At 43.7% G+C, this 24,762-nt stretch overlaps 1 protein-coding gene and 1 long non-coding RNA gene across 4 annotated transcripts in view; one reads left to right on the top strand and one right to left on the bottom strand.

Annotated features, from left to right (window-relative positions):
- The window catches only part of TNFSF10 (TNF superfamily member 10), a 9,851-nt gene extending 3,498 nt beyond the window's left edge, over positions 1 to 6,353 (bottom strand). For both annotated transcript variants that reach the window (XM_084529589.1, XM_084529590.1), the window contains exons 1-4: positions 6,177 to 6,353; positions 2,955 to 3,107; positions 1,246 to 1,288; positions 425 to 541 (exon numbers count right to left, since the gene is read on the bottom strand). In XM_084529589.1, the coding sequence (XP_084385715.1) occupies positions 425 to 541; positions 1,246 to 1,288; positions 2,955 to 3,107; positions 6,177 to 6,302 (439 nt within the window). In that variant the 5' untranslated portion in view covers positions 6,303 to 6,353. The remainder of the gene's footprint in view (positions 1 to 424; positions 542 to 1,245; positions 1,289 to 2,954; positions 3,108 to 6,176) is intronic.
- Positions 3,069 to 24,762, top strand: LOC311441446. Of its 2 annotated transcripts, XR_014695971.1 has the most exons (7): positions 3,069 to 3,169; positions 3,546 to 5,792; positions 8,123 to 8,279; positions 18,486 to 18,599; positions 21,806 to 21,942; positions 23,790 to 23,928; positions 24,624 to 24,762. It is a non-coding gene; the product is annotated as an uncharacterized lncRNA (long non-coding RNA). The 2 variants fall into 2 exon arrangements; XR_014695972.1 differs by having other exon boundaries at positions 3,119 to 5,792.

The raw sequence follows: 24,762 nt of genomic DNA, 5'->3' as shown, positions 1-24,762 counted from the left end.
TGGTACCCTCCAAAGCTGATGAAACCCCACCAAGCCTTTCATTAATACAGCCTGAATGTCAAGCCTCCCTGTCTCTGGCTCTAATAGGTCTGTCACCATAGCAGCTGGGCCTCATACAACCTACAGAAGTAAATCAAAGAAAAGAGAAAAGCTTAACATCAGGAAGAGATTTTTTTTTTTTTTTTTTTTGTCTAACAAAGGCTCCAGAAGAAAAGTCAGTGAGGTAACCGAGGGGAACAGGCTTTCTCCTTGTTCTGTGCCAATGAGCTGAAAAACACATTGTCTGGGACAAGGAGATTTCTCTATGATTTGTTTCGTACTCTTTAACTCCATGTGAGTATAAAAAAAGCATATGTAAACAGCAAGCTACCGGTGAGAGAGTAAGCTCTGTGACCTTTAACTGTTCTTATAGGCTTCTCCTTACTGTGTGCTGACAAGGAACTCCTCCTGTTGCTGTTGCCCGTCAGGTGTGCTGCTATCCTGTGCACAGGACGCTGTGGCTGTTGTCCGTCCGTGCGCGGAAGTGTCAGGGCTCTGTCAGCTACACAGGGACGAGAAGCAGAATCTCTGATTAGAAACAAGGATGTAAGAAAGCATGTCTGTCACGTGCTAAACACTTCTGTACCGCGTGGTTTTAAGGAATACGAATGTCAGGTTTTTTAATTGGCTAAGTCATAGATTGAGTGCTCTTGGCTAAGAAGGCTCAATCAAACCTTTTGCTCCTGCTCTCCTAGGAACATCTTTATGTGCCTCTTTGTTCTTCTGCCCCTGCTCCCCAGTTACCACTAGGCAAATAACCCACAGTAACAAATTTTCATATTTATGATGCGTATCTTTTAAGGTTAAGTATTTGTAGCCTTTACTCTGAATTTCCACCTGCAGGTTGCAGCATTTTTGCTATCCGTGTTCAGGGCAGCACGGCTTCAGCAGAGCTGTCAGTAATGGATCTGCCCGCAGCGCAGTGCTGCACATCCCCAGGACAGCAGGACATATCAACATCCCCATAACTCCCACGCAATACTGTGGTCTAGAAGCTGTCCTCTGCATCCCCCTCAGTTACATCGCCCTTGACCATATTTCTGGCTCCTGAATATTTGCCTTCCAGAAATAGGTACTCATGTGTCGATGACTTGCTGCCAAAGAACTGTGTAACTGTACCAAACCTCAGTCACTATTCTAATAAATTACACAACAGACACCACTAGCAGTTCCTTTTTACCACAATTAATGAAATTATTATAGTACCATTGACTGCAGATAAGTTTTCCTCGAAGCTTCTCGACATCATCTGCCAACAAACACAGAGAAAACTAATTAGTTTGTCAGCAGAAAGTGATAGATGTAGAAAAAACAGTCTCCTTTCTCCCACTCATGAATAGACGCTATTCTGAGTATGATCAACAACCTCATAAAAAAAGACTATCCATTTATTGTAATGAAGTATTTCTACATTTACACCTTTTATACAACTAAGTACTAGGGAAAACATTTTCACGGGGAAATCAGCCATCTGGGCTTTAAGTCTTTCGGAAAATGTGACCCTATTGCTTTTCTTAAATAAGAAGAGAGAAAGTGTACGAGTATCAGCTTCCACTCACAGAGTAATACTTGGCAGCGGTGCACATCTGTGGGATCTTAGCTCTGGGAAATTACATTTCATTTATTTTTATGCCTCTGCCTGTCTATCTAAGTTTTGAAGCCAGCACACCTCACTTCGTGCAGCCCCCTCCTTTCTGTTCACTGTCTGCTAGAATGAACTGGCCAGGTTACTGATTCCAGTGCAGCTGCAGCAAGCATGCTGGTGGTTTGGGATGATTTATCCTGGCTGACTGACTTCCCTGTGTTGTGGCTTGCTGCTGGTTCTACCCTGTCACATTTCTTGCTATCTGTCCATCCAGCCAGCCAGCCAGCCATCATTTATTTCTATTTCTAGCATCCAGGCTAGCTTTTTTCAAGCAAGCAGGGAGCTAGCAGATTGGCCAGTTGTGTAAATGTCTACTACACAAAGCAGCATTTTCTTTATCCTGCGTTTCAGGGACTTCACTGGTAGAACTTCCACCAAAGAAGCTGAGATCTCTGAATACAAATTGAGGAGCTATTTTGGGATGCAAGTTTCACCAGTTAAGTTGCAGCCTGAAATGAGTTTTTATGGATGAGCTTTTTTTCTGTGCTGGAGCTGGGATTTTGAAAACCATTCCAGAAGATTTTAGTCTTCCTGATTTCACAGCCAGGCTCATTTGCTTCTCTGTAGCCACAATTGCATGCATTGTGCGCGAGTTGTGTAGGAGACAGAGTTCTGTGAATGGCAAGCCGGGAAGGAGCTGTGCCTGATGCTGTGTGCTCGCTCACTCCTTCCTCCCCTGATGCATTTCACAGCCCATGACAAGGCCATCTCTCAGGCACCTTTTTCCCTGACTTTCCATTACGTTTTACCTGATTTTTTCATGACAGTCTCTGTACCTACAAACAGGAGTGGCACAATTTATGATCTGCATGCTCAGGCTGAAAAAAACACTAGTCTTGGGTCAGGCACAACTCCTGCTCTCTGTGCAAGGTAGGTATGCAAGTGAAAAAGGGATTTGCTCCTGCAGGACTGTGAACATGGGCATCTCACAGCTGCTAGATTCTCCTTGCCACCAGTGGCTGACACTGGCTTCAGAGGGACAGCCCAGTCCCACCCTCCTCTGTGAAGCAGGGGACTGAAGCTTCGCTGAAATTACCTCAGTAAAAACCTATTTGTGTTTGCCTTATTATTTCCTGAATGCAGTGCAACTGTAGCCATGATTTATTTATTTTGTTTTGGCTTCAGTGCAAACACTCTGCAGCTGAAGCTATGGCTGGACTACTGCCCTGCAATAAAACAATCAGGGAATCCCACTACATCCTGCTATTAGCATTCTCTAAATCCAAACAGCATCAAGCTCCACCCATTTCAACATGTCAGTTCCAAATACCTTTTTAATTAACTTTCCCAGGTGCCACTTTACTTGCCAGCAGGGGTCAGCTGCTCTGTCTTCACTTTCAATTACGTCCAAGTTTTGGATGAAATTTCCAAGTTCCTCCCCAGTGAGACAAGCGATGCTGTTCTTCGAGTACATGTCCCAGAGCTGCAGCAGAAGGGAAAGCCAGAATTTGTCACCTCTGGTGTGCTCGCAGACCTCCAGCTGAGGTATGTCACTGAATTCATCATGTTTAGGAATGTGCTTTCTTTTCTTAAAAGCATTGCTAGTATGGTACAAGTTATGACTATAGAGACAACATGAGTAATTCATCCTGATTTTACATATTTATTTAATTACAATGACAGCTAATATGCAAAAATACACTTACAGTACCGCCACAGACATAAATTTGGTACCCAGCACTCAAGTAAATAAGCTTTATGAAAATTCAATACCCAAATCATTAATGCTGTAAATACTTCATTTATTTACTGCAGAATGAGAGCATGCAGTTTCTTTTGCACAGGGGATTTTTCTTCACAAGTTATTGAGGATGAAATCAAATATTGAACCGTACAAGTATTTTCCATTCTGTCTTTTCAGCTGGCATCACTTAAAATCCAGGCTTTCTCTGGTGTTTGTCTGTCTGCACACATACGTGTTTGGGAACTCTGTGACTGTATCTGACCTGAGAGTACAGAGCAAAGCTCAGACAGCAGAGATGATCTGTGGGTCCAAATGAAATGATAACATCAAATGCTTGTGACACGGACTGTCTCGTCCATACCCTTTCATAGTAGAAAGAGTATGTTTTGTCCTGATAAAGAGAAATGAAAGTGGCAGAACGTGGGTGCACAGGGCAAGGTGAGGCACCCGGCTGCAGCTGGCGCTGTTGCCCAGCTCACGCTGCACGCCTGCACCCTGCCGAGCTGGGTGCTGCTGCTGCAAGCTCCTCCTGCAAGCCAAGTACCGCCTGAACTCAGAACAGGCAGCCAGCGGCATGCAAAACATTCAGATGGACTTGTAACATCTAAATGCCACTGTTCTTATGTTAAAGAGTTCGGTTTGGTTTGCTAAACAGATACTTTTATTCAACGTGCACCACTTTCGGCTGTCCTTAAGACCAGGGCATTGAAAGCAATCCTTCACACTCCTGCTCCTTTAGGAAGAGACATCCCCCTGCGGGAGGCTTAGAAGAATTCCCCCACAGCACCCTGCAATTTCCACCACTCTGCTCAGCACCTTCAGCTTGCAGCAGCCAACTCTCCTGAACTTAATCTAACACCTGAAATGATTCTGTACTTTGTAGGCATCAGTAGGAGATAGTGCCAACCCTATAAGTGTTGGTAAAGACTTCTGTGCCTTTACTGAAGAAAGCAGTGATATTTCATAATCAGGGCTCTTGTTTCAAAAAGTCACCTGAAGTAGTTAAAATTATGTGATTTTTAAGGAAAAACTGCTCTTACAAATAAGGACTCTGATGGATTTAACCATAGCAGCTTCTTTAACAAGGTAGTTTGATGAGTTTTAAAAAGGGTGTAGACAAGATATTACTGACCTGGCAAGGCTCACCTCCAAGCTTCACCCTCTAATCTGGGAGCAAACAGTACTGCACCTCTGCCTTATCCTTACCTGGTGCAGTTTTCCCCCAAACAGTTTTACTGTAGTAACACTGAAACAGTATTTTCCATCCATTTTGAAATCCTCAGGGAATGCAGCCTTGTACCAGAGCCACTATGGTACTGAAGGACTGGTATTTCTGTTTTTTGGGTAGAGAAGGCAAAGCTTATTGTAAGACTTGCTCAATGAGGCTTATCTGTAGCACTGGAGTCTGTGAGGACACAATTCCTGCAGGAATGCTGCCTTGTAGAGGTTCTTTCTTACCCTAGGGCTAGTGTATGGACTGTGTTTTCAAAAAAGAAGGAAATAGCGTATTTTCTTTGCAGCCCTGTATCCTGAAGCATAATGAACTTTATTGTACTCGCATCTCAGCACTTCCTCCCACAGCAAAATTCTTAAAGCGGTCGTATCTGAGTGCTATTCAAATGACTACAGCTGTAGAGAAAAACTGCTAGTTACACATTTTTTGTTGGTAAAGATAAGAATATCTGCAGTCTGTGCAGCCACAGCAATTTGGTGAAGGTGTAGAAATGCAGATCTTGTGAACAACAAAAAAAAAAGTGCAGACAAAAAATCATTGCATCTTTTCAAGATTTATTCCACATGCACAATGTAGATGTGGGGCAGCAGTCCATGACTCTAGGTACACTTTTTACTTCTTTATTGTGCTCCAGAGGAAGCATGAAAAACGTGTATGTAAAGTCCTCCTAGGAGCCACCAAAGTTACTTTATAGCCCAGCAGAACTCCAGCACGGGACTGAGCTTTGTACGCCAAATGCAGGCATGTCTTCTTCAGAAATCTTGAGCTGTATTTTGGTCAGGTACTGTTAGATGTGGTTGTATACCAGGTGTACATATCTTTACCTTCCCTTTATGCAAATCAGTGTGGTTACCAATTGCTTACATAGGCAAGCTTGTTAGCCAAGGACTCTGAACTGTACTCGGGAAGTCATGAGAATTTGTTTATGCATTTTTGTTCATCCTTGCTATTATGTATGCTAACTTCATTAAATCAACACATTTCTGTGACTCCCCGGTTTCACCAAGCAGGGGGCAGTCACAGCTAGAAACTTAGCAAGAAAATCTTGCACATCCTTCCAAAACACGAGCACTGCCTTACGCTGCAGAACAATACCGCGTGCCCTTTAGTTCTTGCTTCTTGACATTTCAGAAGACTCCACCTATTAAATTTGGCGTGGAATAAACACGCAGGGAAGCTCAAACACACAGGTAAGATATGTTTACATTCATGCACTATTTTCTGGCATGGCTTAAGCTTAGCGCACACGCCTGCAGCCTGGTCTACCTTTGCACCAGGAGAAGCAAATCCTGGCAGCACCGTGCAGCAGGACGGCCGGGTTTGGGTAGGGCACCCTAAAAAAACCCCAAGCACCGCGGGGGGCAGTGGAAATCCGTCTCGCACACACGAGGGGAGCACAACTTGCCCGGAGTGCCAGCTGTGCAGGGAGAGGGCCGAGCCAGGCAGCAGCCAGCACCTCCTCAGCCCCTCACAAAGCCCAGCGGGGCTTCCACACCGAAATCCGACGCCGGGAGCCCCCTCACGAGGGGACAAAGGCGGCGGCGTGCCCGAGCCCCGTCCCGCCCCGCACCGACCTGCTTGAGCTCGTTGGTGAAGTAGAGGAAGGTGACGGCCACGCAGACGGACTGCAGGAGCACGGCGGCGGCCAGCACGGCCCCGCAGGTCTGCCCGGGGCTGAGGCCGGCTGTGGGCAGCATCATGGCCGGGCACGGATCGCCCGAGGCAGTACCGAGCCGGGCCCTCGGCCGCCTTTACCCGGCGGGGCGGGAGGCAGGCGGGGCCGGGCCCGCTCACACCGCCCCGCTCCCGCCCCTCGCAGCCCCGCCGGGTATACGAGGCGGCCGGCGGGGAGCTCTTCCCTTGGGCCTTGGTCCCCTCCCTTAGAAGTTTTTGAAGGGGGCACAGGGGGTGCGTGTTGGCCATCAGCGGGGTTTTGAGACCTCCTTCAAACACCTACAGCGGGTTAGAGAGAGTGGGGCTTCGAATTCGAGTGTGGAGACTTGGTCTCATTTTGTGAGCAGTCGCTGAAGGGCATCACGGGCTCCTGGCCTCGGCCCAGCGCTCAGAACCTGAGTGCCAAGGTGCAGCGGGAACCCTCAGCACTATCACAGGGCAAAACCACAACAAAGATCTCTTCCTCTCCCCTGGGTAACTAAAACGAAGAGGTAACTGTGCTGTGTTGAACCAGTTACAGGGAAATTAGTTGGTTTTTATTCTATCATAATGTGGCTAAATGATCCCCAAGTCCCTGTTGAACGTGGCAGCAGGCACTTTATTTGTCTGGCTCTCTGCAGCATTAATCTGTGTGCCAAAACAGTTCAAATTCGTGTAATTCCAAAACATATGTCAGATGGAGAGGATTAATGTTTGCTTGAAAGTGAGCTCATGGTCTCGTCCTGTGACTTCTGAGCCACGCCAGTCGGACGTTCTGGGCTCCTTCTGTTTTGCAGCATCCCGGCTCTGTTTGGAGCAGGACAAGTGGGATTCCCGTTTGCCTTTGCTTAATGTGCAGTAGCTCTTTACATCAACTCCAGAACACGAGAGCCTTAGAGATTTTAGCATATACCTGAGAGAGAATCGTACAAAAAATGACCTCAGTCCTAAGCGAGAAGTTCCTAAGCAAGAAAATTCACCTGAGGGAGCCATATGAAGAGCAGTCAACCAACCTGGAAGAAGAATCCAGCATGCTGAGCAGAGGGTGTAGAGTTTCGTTCCGAGCATTCAAGTAACTGACTTTGAAGGAAACAGATTTTCCTCCAGTGTTTACTTTCAAGAAAAGAATGGAAACAAAAGTGAAAGCAAGCCCAGGAAAGCAAGCCCTCCTGCTGTTCACTATGAGTTAGTCTTTGTTCTGTGACTTTATAGATTTCTCCCTGACTGTAACAGAACTATTTTTTTTTTTATAGGTTAATATACCAGTTCATGAAAGATTATTCAAGAACTGTGTATACAAGCTGTAGATGTCTACCAGGCCTAGTCTGTGTCTCCATTACCCATCAGTTGAAATCTTCCTTGGATATTGCTTATGTCTCTGTTTTAATACTTGTTTAGCCAGTGTCAGCATTCTAGTGATAAATTAATGAAGTTTATTTTGAAAACAACCAAGGAAAAAAACACTCAAATGTACTTAAAATCTTAAAATATCATTGCACAATGATAAAATGTTTATGGGTTTTCCACACCAACAGAGGCTAATGTGAGAGTGAAACTCCAACAGTTTTCACCATCAAATATAATCGAGAATCTTTGCTACTTCAAATGTTTACATTTTTGAAGTTAATTTTGTCTAATAGGTACAAACTTATACTGAAAATAACTTGTTTCAAAGGTTCAGAGAGTATAAAATTACTGCTCTGCTGAGATTTTACACAGCAAAAACTCAGGGTCATGACACCAGTGGGAAGGAATGTTGTTAGCACTCATTTAAAGAAAAATAATTTCTGTGCATTGTGTAGTGCTGGAACAAAGCATCTCACTTACAAAACCTCTGATTCTTCCCGGCTCTTTCATCCTATTAAAGCTTGCTCAGTGAACCGTTTAATCAGGCCTAAACCTTCATCTGTGCTGTGGGCTCAAGACCTGTGTTATATGGTTTGTCAAAGAAACACCTGACACTGGACCTGCAATACCTGGGAACTATTCGTCTCCAGCAGTGACATCTCCAGAGGAGGACAGAGGTTTGCCTGTATTTATACATATATTTCCTGAAGTGATGCAGATGGTTGTTACTATCTCTGCTATTGCCCCCTGTGAGCCCCAGCGCAGCAGGGCCCATGCTCGTTTTCCAAGTCAGAGAAAGCAGAGTTGACTTTTGAGTAAATAGCAGTTCTTGACATTGATTTCTCTGCCTAGCGGCAAAGGAGGTTGTGCTTTTCGTCACAGGTATCAAAGCATGTAATTGTAGTGCTGTAGTTGCAGAGAGGGAATTTAGCTGTTCTGATGATGAGAGCAGCCCCACAGCTGTGCTTTCAGGCTGTAGCTTCCAACCTGTCAGGAAGAGGGCTCACACAGCTTTTTGTCACCAAAGATGGGGTGTCAACTTAAGTCTTGCTTTACAAGCTAACCCCTGACTTGGGTACTGGATACCCATCAAGGGGCACCTGAATGTTTCTGTCATTTTGGGCTGGGCTACTTTCAGCCATTAGTTCCTGCTGTGAAGCCACTGAATATGTGGCTGCACGAGCAGAGGAGGAAATTGCTGTCACTGCTCTGCTGTGGTGGTGTGTGGCCACCTCCATGGCCTCCAAGTGCTATGTGGGGCACCACCACACTTTTCTCCCCCAGGCACAGGCCACGAACGGCACAAAAATCCCAGTCTGTGCCAGCCATTGCGGAGTTAACCTTGCAGAGTGGTCCGCCTATTTGCACATATGTGCAACAGATCACAGCTTGGCTTCAGTGTTTTGCTAATTCCCTTGTGGTCCCTGCACCAGATTCAGACCTCATGTTTTGATGTCAGTTGTGAACCATTGCAAATACATGAGTTAATCATCATTAACACTGTCATGGGATCAGAATGTGGATATATCAGTGCAATGCCCTTTTAGCCTATAGTGTTGCACATATAACAGCAATGGCCTAGCTTCCCCCAAATGCACCTCTGAATTAATTTATTCAGACCTGGCTTTTTTTAATATCCCACGCAGTAGATTTGATAAATGGAGCAGTATGTGTGCATGTACATACCACACTGATTTCCAATAAAGCTGTAACATTAGTGCCCAAGGTCTAAGTTCAGACATCTCATTTTTAGTTGACAAAATATTTAACCATTTCCCTGTTCATATATTGTATGTATTTTAAGCCTTCTCATAGGGGCACTTCCAACAATATGCTGTCCTTTTTGAACACTCTTCGTCTTTAAGACAGTTAGAACTTCTTTAGTCTTCCACAAAAATTTGTGCTCAGAAAGCCAGCTCTTGAGTAGAACATAGCAGCTTTTTAGTCTGTAGTATTGATACAAATATATCACCGTAGGATGGTTGAGAACAGAAAATGAAGGGAATTCCCTTGTTTAGTTTACACTGCAAGAGGAAGCTGCATCCACACAAGGGAATGCACATGCTGGATGGTGGTGTCCTCACTAGCATTGACAGGAATAGTGGAAGCAGCATTCTCCAGATTTGTATGCCTTTGTAAGATCATTACCATGGATTTGAAGTTTGTTGGCAGCATCTCTGGAAAATCAGTTCTTGTGCAATACAATATCCTGGGCAACCTAACTGGTTTATTGGGTCACTGTGGCTTAAAGAACATCTTCTGATGCTAAACTTTGCTGTGAGTTTGTTGAAGCCCCAGTCTTGGGCTGCAGTAATGCAGGCTGAGCCAAATGCCAGGTACTGTCACCAGGCACATCCCAGCAAAACACAGAGAATCAGTGCAGTTAGTCTCACCGGGGTGCTATGGTCCAAGATTCCTTGTCATGTCCTTGTTTTATAATCTTTCACGTGTCATTGTTTGAATTACTATTTGTAGTGCTGCAAGTCAGAATTTTAGTTCTTTAGCAATGCATCTCAGGTGCAGATGCTAAGGGTGGTTCTGGTCATGCAGCTATTACCCTGCTACATGACCAGATTGTGTGAAGCACTAGACGATGCAAAGGGTCCCTGGTGATGGGAGCAAAAGGGATGTTTACAGCTGCGTGGAAGTCTGCATCTATATTATATTAACAGAGTGATAATGTTGAAACAGGTTCATTGCAGCCTCATCTCTGGAGGTAGCTGGGAGGAAACCCATAACATACCGAGTTGCCTCTGCAACATTTCAGAAAGAAAAAGAATTGTCCCTGGCACATAGCAAAGCCCTGCTAAGCAATCAGCTTAAGCCTTGAAGCATGAAATTTGATTATCTTCATCACAGATGAGTGCTTTTAACCTCCCCTGAAAATGGAAGACAAATATTTCTCTTTAGGGTGCCAGGTCTCTATGCAAAAAACGACTTTTTCAAAGGTTTCTTCATAGTAAAGCATCTGTCATATATCTTTCTAGCTCTGCCTGAGCTATAGTTTCCTCCTGGGACAGATTAAAAGCAATGCACAAGGTGGTAGGTAGAGAATTGAGTGAGATTTCTGCTTCCTAGCAGAGAGAAACTGCCCTTTGCACTCCTGTGTGCTGTCAATATTGCATGTGGGGTCTCACTTGAATGTCTTCTCCCAGCTGGTGACAAAATGCTGTGGGTGCAGAGAAACAGGGGAGAAGCACCTGGGAATGATTTTTACTTACATGAAGTATTTTTACTTACATGAACCCTTCCCTATTCCTGTAACTAGTAAAAAAAAAAAAAAAAAAGGCACAATGAATTGGACCATATCTTTGTATTATATTAATAGGATGGATTGTTTTCTATCATATGATTGAAAAAACATGGCATGAAGTTAAATTCTCAGCTCTGTCCAGCAAAATCTGTTTTCCTGCAGTCCTGGTTTGGCTTGTCCTGCAACGTATTTAATCCATGCTGAGGACATGTGGATTTGGTTTTGTATTTGTATCATCAAAACCATCTTGAGGACACAATAACAGAAGTGGGTAATAGTTTCATTTGTATTTTGCACCCACAACACCTCTGCATATGTAGGAAGAGGATCTGTACAGTGATATCAACTGCTGTGTGTACACTTTCTGGTTGTTTTAGGTGTTTTTATTCCACTGTGTTCTGCTGCCGTGTAGATGTTGGGACTGCTTGGTGGCTGCTTTGTTCAGGTGAAGTGGGCAATGCCTATACTGGTCTCTGTTGCACTAGCCCAGCACGGACACTGGAGAGCCTTGGGAACTCCTATGATCTGTGATCTATGAACCTGGAGCCTGGAAGACTGCTGAATGCTGCATATTCTGATCTAGATACTCATTACTTTAAGATACAAAGGTTCTTCAACCACTCGTTTTATACTTACTGAAAGTGTAGTGATTCTCTCTCAGAAAATGCTCTTTTAAATTCAGTGTGGTGGTATCTGCAACATCTCAGATGTGGTGTTTGGTTTTGGTTTGGTTTTGGTTGCGTTTTTGTTGTTTGTTTTGTTTTGTGTTGTTGTTGTTGGTTTTTAGGTTAACAGCTGTTGTTTTTGCAGGTGAACAGCTGCAAATTCAGGGGGGGGGCTGTGAGAGATCAGGGACTATACAGGCTGGTCTGGGCTGGATAGGGCTGACCAGAATTTTATAGGAAACCTTCAGAGGTTAGTGAATGTGAAATGCATGGCAGTGAAGGCAGTGCAAGACTGTGCAGACTGAGAGGAGAACCTAAATTGCTTGTGCATGTTGTTGGGTTATCAGTTATTTGAAGCAAACCTGAAAAGAGACATTGGAGTCAGTGAACATGCCAACAATATCTCAGCAGTGATAAAATTGTACACACTGTTATGCTATAGAAGGTAGTGCATAAATGGCATGCACACACTACAATGGAGGTGCAAAACTATCTTGTGTATGTGGATCTTTAGTGGGCAGCTTGTGTTTTCAGTGACACTGAAGAGCAAAGGCACTTCCTTTCTGTCCTGGAAAATGGGTGTAATGATGTTATTATTTACACCTTGTCTGATACCTTGCTTTGCATTATTGATACGCCGAATAATAAATAGTACCCAATTAGTGATAACTTCAGTAGAGAAGCAAGGTGATGTGTCAATAATGATGCTTAAGAAATGGACCCCCCAAGAACTGACTGGTGAAATCCAGCTGTTACTGGCAAACGTTGAAGAAGAGACAGGAATTGAGAATATTAAAAAGAAGATGAGGGATTGTAAGGAATGCCTCAGCAATTCGTGTCAATAGAGGGCTTGAAGGGTAAACCTTGAGTCTCTGATATCTGGGGGGGTTCAGAATAACTGCTAACTATTATGACTATTGCATGGGACACTGCGCAAGTCTCTGATATCTGGCCAAGAGATTAAGGAGAAGGGGAAAGCTGAAGGACAACTAAAAGACAAAGCTTGCATGGGACACTGCGCAAGTCTCTGATATCCGGCCAAGATGGACAAAGGAGAAGGACAAGGAAAAAGCCTGGGAGGAAGAATCCGGGTTCAGATTCTGGGAACTAATTATAATAACTCTGCCTTTTCTAGAAGTAGTAATGAATATGAATTAGCCTAGGAGCATGAAAACCAGCTGCCTGATGTAACGTGTGTGTTGGAGCAGCCCAGACTCCCTGTGCACCTGGCGCTGTTTACTCGCCTTTTATTGACCCCATAAATACATATTATAAAGCTAAATTGACTTGGAAGTTATAACAGGTCACTATATAGTGGGAGGAAGTTCCCCACAGCTACCAGTAAGCAGAGTATGAAACTGGTTCTGTGGCCTGATTGCCACAGGGAGGGAGCCTGAACTGCTCCGGTGTTGTTTACAGGTGGCAATTTTTGCCAGGTGCAAGATATTTTTGGGGGCTTGAACAGAACTGAAACACAGAAAACAGAAAGGGTAGGAGAAGTAATCGAAAGGGAAGCTGTCTCCTGGGTCAACATTCTTTTTATTTTCATCATTCGCATCCAAAGTTGTGTAATATTTAACTGAAAAACACTTATAACGATAGCAATATTTAACTAAAAGCAAACTGCAGTGTACTTCACTAAGCTATGCTATATTTGCTCTTGGGGCTACGATTTTCACTTTTCCTCACTCAAAATTTTCGAGTTAAACTCAAGCTGACATTAGTTTGCAAGACAAGAACTTGAGTGTCTGGGAATAAAAAAGGTATAACAAACAATTCCTTGGCCTCTTTATAGAAGGATTTCCTTATTTACTTAGGAAGGATGTTGGAAAAGATTCCTGACAATAAATAGCCAATGAAAAAAGATACCAAAACACCACCTTAAAGTAAACAACAAAGTTAAAAAAAAAAAATCAATTTTAGAGCAGTGATGATTAGTGTGATTGATCTCTGCAGCCCAGTCTTTCATTCTGAACAACTCATAGCACTTTTTTTTTTTTTCCTCATTAATTGAGATGTGAGTTAATACATGAGTTGTCTACCAAGAAATCCTGGAGACCTGCCAGCAAGCACAATATTCAACTTTGTTCAGTCACTACTCCTCTGTGTCTGAACACCAGAAGATTATCAGCAGATTACCTACTACTCTGGTTTCTTAGAGTTGTTAAGTAATTTATTAACTAGAAAGTTTGCTCAGGTAATGCAAATAAAGTCCATCTGAAAACAAAACGTAAGATGTCAACACTTAGAAAGAAAGAGGCTTCAAAACGTGCTTTGTGTCCTGTCAAAATCCCATCCTTCTTTATCCCAGCCTTCTTCTCCTCGGACCTGAGTGCACAGTATTCAGGAATTTATATAGTTTCAGATGGCATTTCCAAGTGGATGTGTAGGGTTGTTGATTCTTCCTAGGGCTGGAAATCAGAGCTCCTCGGATGATGCTCTCACCTTAGCATAGGCAAGGTTTCTGAGCAGGGGAAAAGGAGAGGTGACCGGGTCATTCAACGGGAGGGAGAGGCTACGAGAGGTAACGCAGAGGGTGTATGCAATGGTCCTGAAGTGGGTAGGGTCTGGAGGCTTCGAAAATCCCCACTGCCCCCACATCTGCAGAGGAGCCAGGCAAGCCTTGTAAGCCCCAGGTACCCCTGTGGGCTTGCTTGTTCACCTTTGGGTCAGGGGCAGCAGCAGTGCCTGGCCATCTGCTCCTGTGCAGTGCTGGAGCTGAGCAGGAGGACTGGGGCCACAATGGAAAGGCAGATCACAGAAGAAGGTAAAAAAGTTACTTCTAAAAAGTTTGTGTTGACTCTGTTTCACTGGAAGCTGTTTCACAGCAGGGACACCAAACTGCTGCAGAGGCATAGCTGAGAGCATGACTAACTGCACAGGGCAGCGAAGGATGGGCGGAAAGAAAACAGTTTTTTGGCTAATGAAAATGTTCATATGATGACTCATATCAATATATTTGACCTTTATTAAAGCCCATCTCCTAGAATTGATAAAAGTTCTTAGATTGTGTAAGGAAATGAAGAAAAAAAAAATAAACTTTTATTTTGGAGGACAAAAGATTGGAAATGCAGTGAAGGCACGGACCTGGAGGTTCAACCATAAACCCAGATATTAAAGGAATGCAGACTTGTCTGTAATATGCTTTGCAATCGTAAAACCATTACAAATTTTTTACTGATGAATGTTGAAAAGTTGTGTTGACAGATTCAGTAGATGAGATTGCCAGGGAGAAGGCTGCAGAGGATGTCTGTGTTCTTATTACAGCTACACGGACATACACACACAGAGCAGGAAAAGCACGGCTTGAAATCTACACTGGCAAGAGCTGAGGCAGCTCTCGCAAAAGCCTTGGAGATGTTTTGGTACGTCTGTGGCGGGGCTCAGCCTTGGCAAAGCACATGGTGCCAAAGCACAGAGTGCCAAAGGACACGGCAATATTTTGCGGTGTGTGTCAATGCTATCTGACTGGGTAAAATGTTCCATTTCTTTACTCTCCTCTTCTGGATAATTTTGCACTGTGGATACATACCGGTTGAGCTGGTTAAATATTTGTGGGGTTTGGGGTAAGGAAAAAGTGAAAATATTGCAACAGAATGATTCTTTGGAAAAATTAAATATAAAAGTAATTTATTTGTAACTAGGAAGAAACTATCACAAAAAGGCACTTGAAAAATAATTGATGACTGCTATCAGCTAATAAAATAGTTCTCTAGCACAGTTAGATTGTAAAACTACCTCCATGACTGACTTAATTAAAACAACTATCTAAGGGCTTGACTTGGGTTAAAATATGTTCCTTTCTATGTTCTTTTCTACGACTTCTGGAGGCAGCTGAGCTTGCTCCTTGCCTTTGATAAGGCTGCAGTTCTATAATGTCTTTGGGACAATTAGGTTCTTAATCACATAGAGAAGAAATATCACTATATAAAAGCGTACCTCTCAGCAGAGAACCATTCACTGTGCAGAAAGAACACAGTATCAATGGAACAGAGTGGCCTCACGCAAAAGGGAGTGACTGGAGGGCTTAATTTTAAAAAGGACCTTAATGTTGCAGGTGAAAAACACTAAGAGACAATGACACGGTGTCATAGAAGTGGCTGCTCCCTTACAGCATGCTGCTGTTGGCTTCAATGGTGGGGGCAGGACGTGATAATCAGGGTTGATACGATACCTACCATGGAGGCTTCAGCTTGCCCTGACAGCAATATGGGCTCAGCCGCTCCTCCAGCTGATGGAATCTGGACTGCCTCCAGGCTCTGGTGTCTTTTAAGTTGATTCTTTTGAGAAAAAATAAATATATAAATAAATTGTGACTAGCTCTCGATCACCCCTGTTACCCCTGTTGTAAATTTTTATCGAGTATTTTTAGGCTGCTGAAACCCACCTGTCAAACAGATGAGGGAGGAAGATCTCCCTAATGTTACCTGTAATGAAATACGCATTTTGGAAGGCAACTCCTATTTAAGAGAAACCACAGAATCACAGAATGGCCGAGGCTGGAAGGGACCTTTGAAGATCATGTAGCCCAACCCCCTGCTGAGCAGGATCACCTAGAGCACATTGTGCAGGATGGCATCCAGGCAGGTTTTGAATATCTCTAGAGATACTTCACAACCTCTCTGGGCAACCTTTTCCAGGGCTCTGTCACCCTCACAGTAAAGAAATACCCTCTCTTATTCAGCTGGAACCTCCCGCACTTCAGTTTTTCCCCATTGCCTCATCTTCCCACTGGGCACAACAGAAAAGAGACCGGCTCCGTCCTCCTGACGCCATCCCCTCAGATATTTACACACAGTGATGAAGTCGGATTGCTCCTGTTTAGAACAGTAATTTCCTTCAGAAGGACTTTTTTTTGGTTTTGCTTTTGTTTTCTTTGTTTCAGGCCGAACGGTGCTTTTCCGCGAAGGAAGCTGTTGATTGTTGAATTAAACAGTCGAGCCCGCTTTTTGTTTCTGCAGTCAGTAACTACCTCAGGTTCCTCCCAAGGCGCTGGGATGGTGCCCATGCCATGGTGCCCCCTCAAGAGGTCCCTGTGGGGTCCAAGCCAGGAGTCAGTCAGACACCAGCCGAGAGCCACCACCAGCAGCCTCTGGGAGGTGGTGGTTTGACCCCACATGGGCACTGCCCCAGTGGCAGTTCAGTTTACAGCTCCCACACCTTTTTGACTAGATTTAAAAGCAATCTTCTTCAGTTCTGGTGGCTGTCTTAGGGTGTGGTGACACGAAGAGTTTATTTGATGCGTTTAAGGGGCAAGGTGGTGCTGGGCCAGACCAAGAAGCCTTCATCCATGGCTGCTGCCTGAGTTCCCCTTTTCTTCTTTTTGGGAAGTTTTGTTGAGAGCAAAAAGGAGGTGTGAGCACATTGTTTTTAAAACCTCCCTTTTCAAGCATGGCTTCCTTCCTGGAAATCAGGCATTGTGCTCTCTGAAAGAACTGTGCCTGTTAACCCTCACAGCGGCCTTGCAGTACCTGGAGGAGGCCTAGGGGAAAGGTGGGAAGGGACACTGGGAGCATAGTGACAGGACAAGGAAGATGGCTTTAAACTAAAAGAGGGGAGAATTTGACTAGATCTAAGGAATAAATTCATTCCTCAGAGAGTGGTGAGGAATACCACCAAGCTGATTTGGATTTTAAGTTTCTTTGCATTGAAAGTGAATCAGGTTCCTTCAACACTGAATTGTTTTGAAAGCAGTGAATTGCTGAAGGCATTTTTGCCTTACCTTCTCTCTTGATTTCAAAGAGCCCTCCTTCAATCTGAAAGAAGTAGTGTAGCCAGGCAGCTGCCTGCCAGTGGCTCTAGATTATGGTTCTTAAAATGCAATACAGGAAGTTTCCAGAATTTTATAAATGTTCCCAAGGCGACATTTGTGGGAAGAGAGTTGTAGAAAAAACAACATCTTTTGCTTCATTAGCACTTTTAAATCAAAACAGGTGCCTGAAGGCATTCCTCATTTGCCACCATGGTTTGCTGTCTGTCTGACTTAGCCTGTGTCTGATTTGCACGGCCCCATAACAATTGTCAATCCAGAGACTTGTACATGAACAAAGCATTTTGAAGTCTGCTCTGAGTGAAAGCATGACTTGCAGGCATACAAGGATTGGGAGCTGTGTCTGCAGCCCGATGTTCATGCTGCTAGTGCTTGTCTTCAGGGGGACCGTCAGGCAGAAGAAATCTCAGCACCCATCTCCCCCACGGGTGGATCAGGAAGAATTCAAGCCTGAAAAGCACTGTGTGAGAACTGAGTTTTACAACTTGACAAACCTTTGTTTTGTTTTGTTTTGTTTTATTTTTCCCCCAGGGAAGGGATGTCATGAGAAACAGATTACTTAAAAACTTGACTGATTAGATAATTCTTGCATATGGTGCCGCTTCAGACTTAAACCCACCATGTCTGCACAGATACAGAGGTGTGTGAATGTATGCATGCTACTATCTAAATATACAGATATTCAGATACCTGCACACAGTCTATGCAGTGTAAAGTAATCTTGAGTTTTGCTGCATTTAGCAAAATTTTGCTTATTGTGCTTTAAATATTCTGGTTCACATTAATCCCCTGATGGAGTACTACTGTAGTTGAACCAGTTATCTCTTTTGCATATAAGATAGCTGCTATTAAATTTTCTTAGCATAAATATCTTTTTCAGATTAAACTAGTTTAGTTTTTGGTAAGCATGTAGTTCTCCAAAATCTTCTCACTAATCTCTGCTCTTTGGTGGAATCTCAGCAGCTGCTGCAGAGAGCAAAAGTCCTGTAAAGGTAAGAAAAACTGAACAGGGTTTAAATGCTGGGTGATCTTGGCCAAGATACATCTTCTGAACAGAAATGTCAAATGCAGAAAGCATTATCTCAAGATAAAGGCCTTAGGTTGTGTTCTGCTTAAGACCCTGCATTAATATAACAGTATCAGTGCTGCCAAATTTGTGTAGTTGAAAAAATATCCATGCTTTATCCTGACACAGGCAGAACCAGAAAAAAGGTCAGCTGGTGGTCAGCATCGTGCTTCACTCGTTTTTCAGCACAGAGCTGAGTGTTTCCAGAAAGTGGACATTTGTACCCTGAGGAGCATTGTTAAGGTATGCGTTATCTATTTGTGCAATCTGGTTTTCCACAGGCAAAATATTTATTTCTGAAGCTTTAATTCCCAGCCATGGCAATTTAACATCTCTGCAGCTCAGCTCAGTGTTGTGAATGTACCGAGCAGAGGAAACACAGCTTGACACTTGGGCTGTGCTGCTGGCAGCTGAAAAAATCTAGTCATGACTTGCAGACTGAGTATTATGAAATCATTAATCCTGGATAAACACGGAACATCTGGATTTCATCCCTTATAACACTACCTTTTGACTGTAAAGAAGGTCTCACAGTAAAACTAACCCAAACTGAAGATTGTAAACTAAATGTACAAGAGTGTAAAGACACCTCTGCGCTTGAGACATCAGCAGGTAAATGCACAAAGGCCTGGCTGTGCAGAGAGTCCCTGCAGAAGTCACGGAACAGATGCAGAGGCATGGTTTGTGCTCAGAGGTTCATCCAGGTAATGGGATAACCCTGAAGCTGGGGAGAAACTTCACGCCCTTCGGGACCTTTTCTTCAGCAAGGGATATATTGAACAAACACTGTAACCTTAGAGTGCAACCTTACACTAATGCAGTCAAACTCATTTTTTGATTTTTTGTCACTCTCAGCTGCTTACCCCCACTATTTTCCTTGACCTACCTGTCCTTGTCCTGTGCCAGCTTTATATGCACACAAACTGAGTAATTCTGGGGGCTGGTTTGCTGACTGGAATTTCCACAAATGTTTTGCTTTTACTGCTAATGACTGTGGGGTTAGAAATGTGCACAAGTGTCTTTGGGACCACGCATAGGATTTCATCCTGCTCTCATTATGGTTAATGGGGGCCAAAGTCACATGAACTGCAGCAGGAACAGGCTTGTTTAATGGAAACAAGCCTGGAAATACTGTACAAAACAGTGTAGCTCTCCAAAACTGGATGCGATTGACAACACCACTGTAGTGTTTTGTTAGACTAGACAACCAAATAATCTGTGTAGCAGCCAAATACAGACATGTTTTCTTTATAGACAGAAAAAAAAAAAAAAAAAGAAAAAAATAAACAAACTGTTGAACAGCTGCCAAGTGTTTGGAACTCAGACCATGATGCAGATGCAATAAGGTCAGCTGTCTACCAGCATTAAGGGTACTTCTCTCAGAAGTAACAGAAGTATTTCGGATAACACCAGCAGAGAATGTGACCAGCTGTGTTTCGGCTGCTGCCACGCAAAGCCCTAGAGAATTGAGCTTTCTCCAAACAAACTGTGTAAGCTCTGCAGTGCTGATAAGTGGAAGTACCTATTTACTCTGTCTTCAAACAAAAAATGCATAGGGCTCAGGTAGATGAGCAGATTGCTCTGCCTCCATGAATGTTAGCAGTTTGAAAGTTCTTTGCAGTGGCTGTACTTGTAGATCAAATAGTAGAAAAAACACCTTGGCTTAAAACTCAAAAAAAAATTTTTTTTACTTATTTTACCTTGTGACTCAGATGGATTTAAAAACAAAGCTGTGGTAATGTATTTGTGAGTCTAAATCCGTAATCCTAGCCCCAGAGAATTTACACTCCAAATCGTTGTTATCTTGCAGCTCCTTGTGTACATACAGAGCGCTGTGCACCGCCAGTTGAAGTAGTGTGATAGTTCACTTCTGCATGAATTTGCTGGGCTGATGTCAAAAAAACAGCTGGGCGTGGAAGAGCAAATCTTGCTGCTGTTGGGCTTGTAGGAAGGTCTTTCTACATTAAAAGCCTTTTACTAAGTTTTTATTAATGCAAATTCCCCAGAAATTTCTGACAAATGTAGGGAATAGGAAAGTACACGCAGAAAGACGTTTCCATCTGATCCTATTCCTCCTCGATCTGTTTGCTTACAAGCTTTCTCACACTTGTGTGAAATGCTAATGTGGAAGGGGATACTGTGGCTCCAGTCCCTCCTGACATTTTGAATGCACTTCCCAGGCCTGTTTTTCTATCCTGCAGTGTGAAATTAATTTTGGCAAAATCTTGAGAGAATTAAACTGCAACACGGTGATCTCCTTGCTCAACTCATATTTGCTGTCTGCCTGATTTATGTTGAAAAGAGGCACTTGGGCATGCCAATTATCCTGTCTTTTATTTGCCTTGTGCATTGAGCCTTTGGCTACTAGAATTAAACTGGAAAATGCAATTAAAAGCATTAGCTGTAGCAAACATACCACAAAATATCATTATATGCTTGACAATGTTCTCCTTCATATTGTTAATCCCTGCAGATCTACCTGTGCTATTAGATTTCATATATGGATTTTATTTTTCTCAAAAGACTAAATTAATTGGGATGAGCAAGTTGTGTGCCTAATTGCGTAAAGGAAGAAAAGGAAGATGTCACCATACTGGAAAAATCTCACCTGACTTTTTTTGGTGAATACGGTCTCAACTTGAATAGGAGATCTAACATTATTCAAGCTTCAAAATTTTTGTGCGTTCCTAGTTGATATTATGTGTTAGATAAACACGTATTTGGCTTCGTGCACCATGGAAATTATTGTGTATAAACTAAGTTGTCTTCAGGTGTGATGGAAGGTGCGTGGGGACTTGAGGTGAAGTGGCAAGCATGGCTGGCAGACCGTGTCGGGACTGAATTTTGGGGCCAATTTCCTTCCTTCCCTACATTCTCTGAGGTGAGGCTTAGGTTATCCCCACCTAAGTGGGGAGCATGGGCTTATGAGCCACACTGGTGATGTCATCTGGGGAGCAAACTTAGATGAGGGGAGAACAACCTTCCCATGCTCTTCGTTCCCAAGTCAAAATAGACCATCAAAGGAAAACAAGATTCTGACTCAGAATGCAGTTACAGTAAGTTGAGAAGCCAGAAATGCACTGATGTTGAACGCAGCACCCACATTCCTGTGGTTATTTCCTTGTGAAACAGTCTGAGAAAACAAAAAAGACTGAGATGATATTAACCGTATTAACCCTAAAAAGACAGGTTACTGGCTTTGCCAGTAAGTCTGAGAATCCAGGAGTGCCTGATGCTCATACCACTAAGCCCACTGAGCTTTATGGCCTCCCTTATGGTTAGAATATACAGTAGTCATATGAGTTTCTTGCTGAACACCTTTAAAATTTCCCTCTTGACCTCTGGTAGAAACACCATTGCAGGAGACGCTTGCTGCCTTGTTATTGCAAAGACCTCCCCAAAATCTTTCTCACCTTAAGTTTAAACCTTCTCTTTATCTCTGGAAAAAGGAATTTCCACAGAAAACAAATGTCAAAAGCATGAAGAAATACATGCAGGAGAGAGAAAAGGATAAGAAACAAAGAGGAATCTGAAGTCAAGCTCAGTGGTGACATAGCTACATCTCCAGCTGTGTGATGACAGACAGGTAAGCTGGTTTCTCTGCAGAGGTAAATCAGATCAGGCTGGAAAAAGGCAACTTTCCAACCTTACCTTCTGTGCTGCATGCAAACCTGTTAAATACCAGACCCATAAAAACCTAAAGATAATGGAAAACAGGAATTACAGGCACAAAGTGGTTTGGCAGAACATTGCTTTCAAGAACAGTAATGCCAGGAGTGGTGATATCTCTGACTGTGGGTTGTTGGATTGCAACATTTTCCTTGTTCCTGTTAGTCCTGATAGGAGCTGTAAAAGAGGTGGATGAAACTCAGTGACTTTGCCCTGCTGGACTCATTTCACTTAATGATTATTGCTCAATGTGATCAGAGAGAAAACACAAATGAAACTTTCTTCACTGAGGGGAAATGAAACTTCAGATACATGGGATAATTTAAAGCACCTATAGGAACTCTTCTGCATAATTGTAAGTGATTCATTTTCAGCTGGTGAAAACTGGAAACCTCTAGCACCCTTTTGCTAGCAAAACTCGGTGGATTTGCCTGAGCTCGTACCATTTCCCAAGGTTTATTTTTCATTACTCTGTAGTAATGATGCCAATGCCTCATTTGCAGCTGCTCCCAATGAGCCCAGCTGCCCGGCTGGGTGAGAATGCAGGCAGGATGCTGCGGCCAGCTGCCTTCCTCCTCAGCTGTGAGCACCAGCTGTCATCCATGCTGGAAGCGCTGCTTCTTCACTGGTCTCTTCAAGTATTTCAGGGAAGCAAGCCTAGCAATAAGGCCAAGCAGACAAAGGACAGTAGCCCTGTGTTTTGCCCTTTGCTGATTCATTTATTGGTTCCCGGGGAAAGCACCAAGTGGGAATGTCCTGTCTTCACCTGCCTGCACTGCAGTGACCTCACCTTCCTGCCTGCTGGGAAGGGTATGGTAAAATACCATATATGTCTGGATTTTTTTTTTCTTCCCATTTAGCAGACTGTAGATAAGGTCCTAACATGCCAATATCTTTGTCACCTAGCTCCTTCCGTTCCAAACAGCGAAGTCCCCTCAGCTGCTGCGAGGGGTATGGTGTTTCTAGAGGGCTCCCAGTGCTGCCAAGCTTGAAGCAACCTCTCAGTGTTGTAGGAACAGTCAAGGAAATAAGTATTAGGGACAGGAACCTGTTTTGGTAGTGCAAGAGCCGGCTTGCGACAGTGTGTTTATGCATTAAAAGCTCTGCCTGAACAAACACTGCTGACACAGGTGACCTGCTGCCTCGTGTGGTGCCTGGCCTAGGTGGGCTACAGAAGGCACACCAGGTGAAACAGCAGCGAGCAGCCAAGTGCCAAGCTGGTCCCACATCCAGGTGTTTCACTGCTGCCAGTCTGCAGAGCAGCCGAGGGGCTTGTGAGGCTGAAGGCTCAGTGCTGTGTTCAAATTTATCACCGCTTCCTGAAAGCCTAAATGAGAAACGCCCTCATTGTTCTATCAAGATCAAGGAGATTTGGCACTCAAGCAAGAGCTGCTGAGAGAAACTAGAAGTGACGGTGGAATTCCCCAGCCCTATCTGTGGTAAACAACCTCTCCTTTGCCTGGGCCTGGCACGGCTGGGGGAGAGGCTTGTGCTGCTGCTGCCAGGTCCTGGAGGCAGGAGAGATCAGCACTGCTGGTCTCAGAGCTTGCTGCTCTTGTTGCTTTTTAAACTTCCCTTCTTCCCATGCAATGATGATCCCAGGATCCCGAGACAGACAGCAGTGTTACTCATGGCAAGGATTAGGTATTAACAGGAAAAGCACCTTCTGCCTTAACTTGTTTTTCATCTGGATAACTGAGAAAATTTGTTACAGATCCTGGTACACATTAGCTTTTAATGATTTCTGTGCCTCACCTTGTTTAGAAAGGCAGGTTTGCTCCCAGTTGCAGCTGTGGACCCTGAGTTACACTGGGTCAAGCCAAGGTAGATGCCTGCAAGTGGGGTCCTGTCAACACAGACAAATTGGAGCTGAGTTAACCCAGTTGCCCTTCATTGATTACAAGTGAGTAAACAAGTCTGCTGTGGAAATCTTAGGAGGAAGAACATCCAGCTGAGTTTGCTCTTTGGGTTAATATGCAAATAGTAAACGACTTGGTCTTCACAGCTCAGGAGATAACTGACTGAGCAGGCAGAAAGCAGAATAATTTCTGCTGAGTATAAAGATGCATTTCAAAGTGGCAATGAGAAATAAGTTAAAGTTGGAATTTACGTTTGGAAGCGAAGGCTCCAAGAGCTGGGATGAGTGGCTGATGTAAGTAAGCATATGCCTCTGCCTTGAGGTGATGGGTTAGCAAATCTTTTAGATCTTGCTCAAACTCAGAAACTCCCTTGGAAGCTCAATCAGCCCAAGAAATCAAGAAGTTGGCACTCTTTAAAGTAGAAGGCCTGAGCCAAAATTCATGCCGACAGCATCATTTTAGTCTGAGTAAAAGGAATATTGCAAACCAAGAGTCAGCCTGTAATCTTTAACGAACTGGTTCTAGATTTGTAGCATTGCAATGTATACAGTGCATATATGCATACATAAAAGAATATATGCATATATTTTTTAATAAGTAGTTCCTTACAGTGTTTAAAAATGTATCCCATAAATCCATGATGTTCTGATTAATTTTTTCAGCATATTTTTGTGGGGGGCAGGAGGGTGAGTGGTGAAAATCCATGGGCAGATACTGAATGTACGCTGCTCCTTTACAGAGCCATTCCTACACTGCAGTGCTTTGCAACCCACAGCACGTTTGCATGGAGGGAATGAAAATGCTGGAGCAGATGATGTGACAGCTGCAAAAAGAATGCAGTGTGTGCATGTGGCTGGATGGTGAAAAACAAAGGTAAC

Source organism: Aythya ferina (genome assembly GCF_964211825.1).
Source record: "Aythya ferina genome assembly, chromosome: 9".
NCBI classification, from domain to species: domain Eukaryota; kingdom Metazoa; phylum Chordata; class Aves; order Anseriformes; family Anatidae; genus Aythya; species Aythya ferina.
Note: the sequence above shows the minus strand (reverse complement) of the source record. Positions and strands in the feature narration are given on the sequence as shown.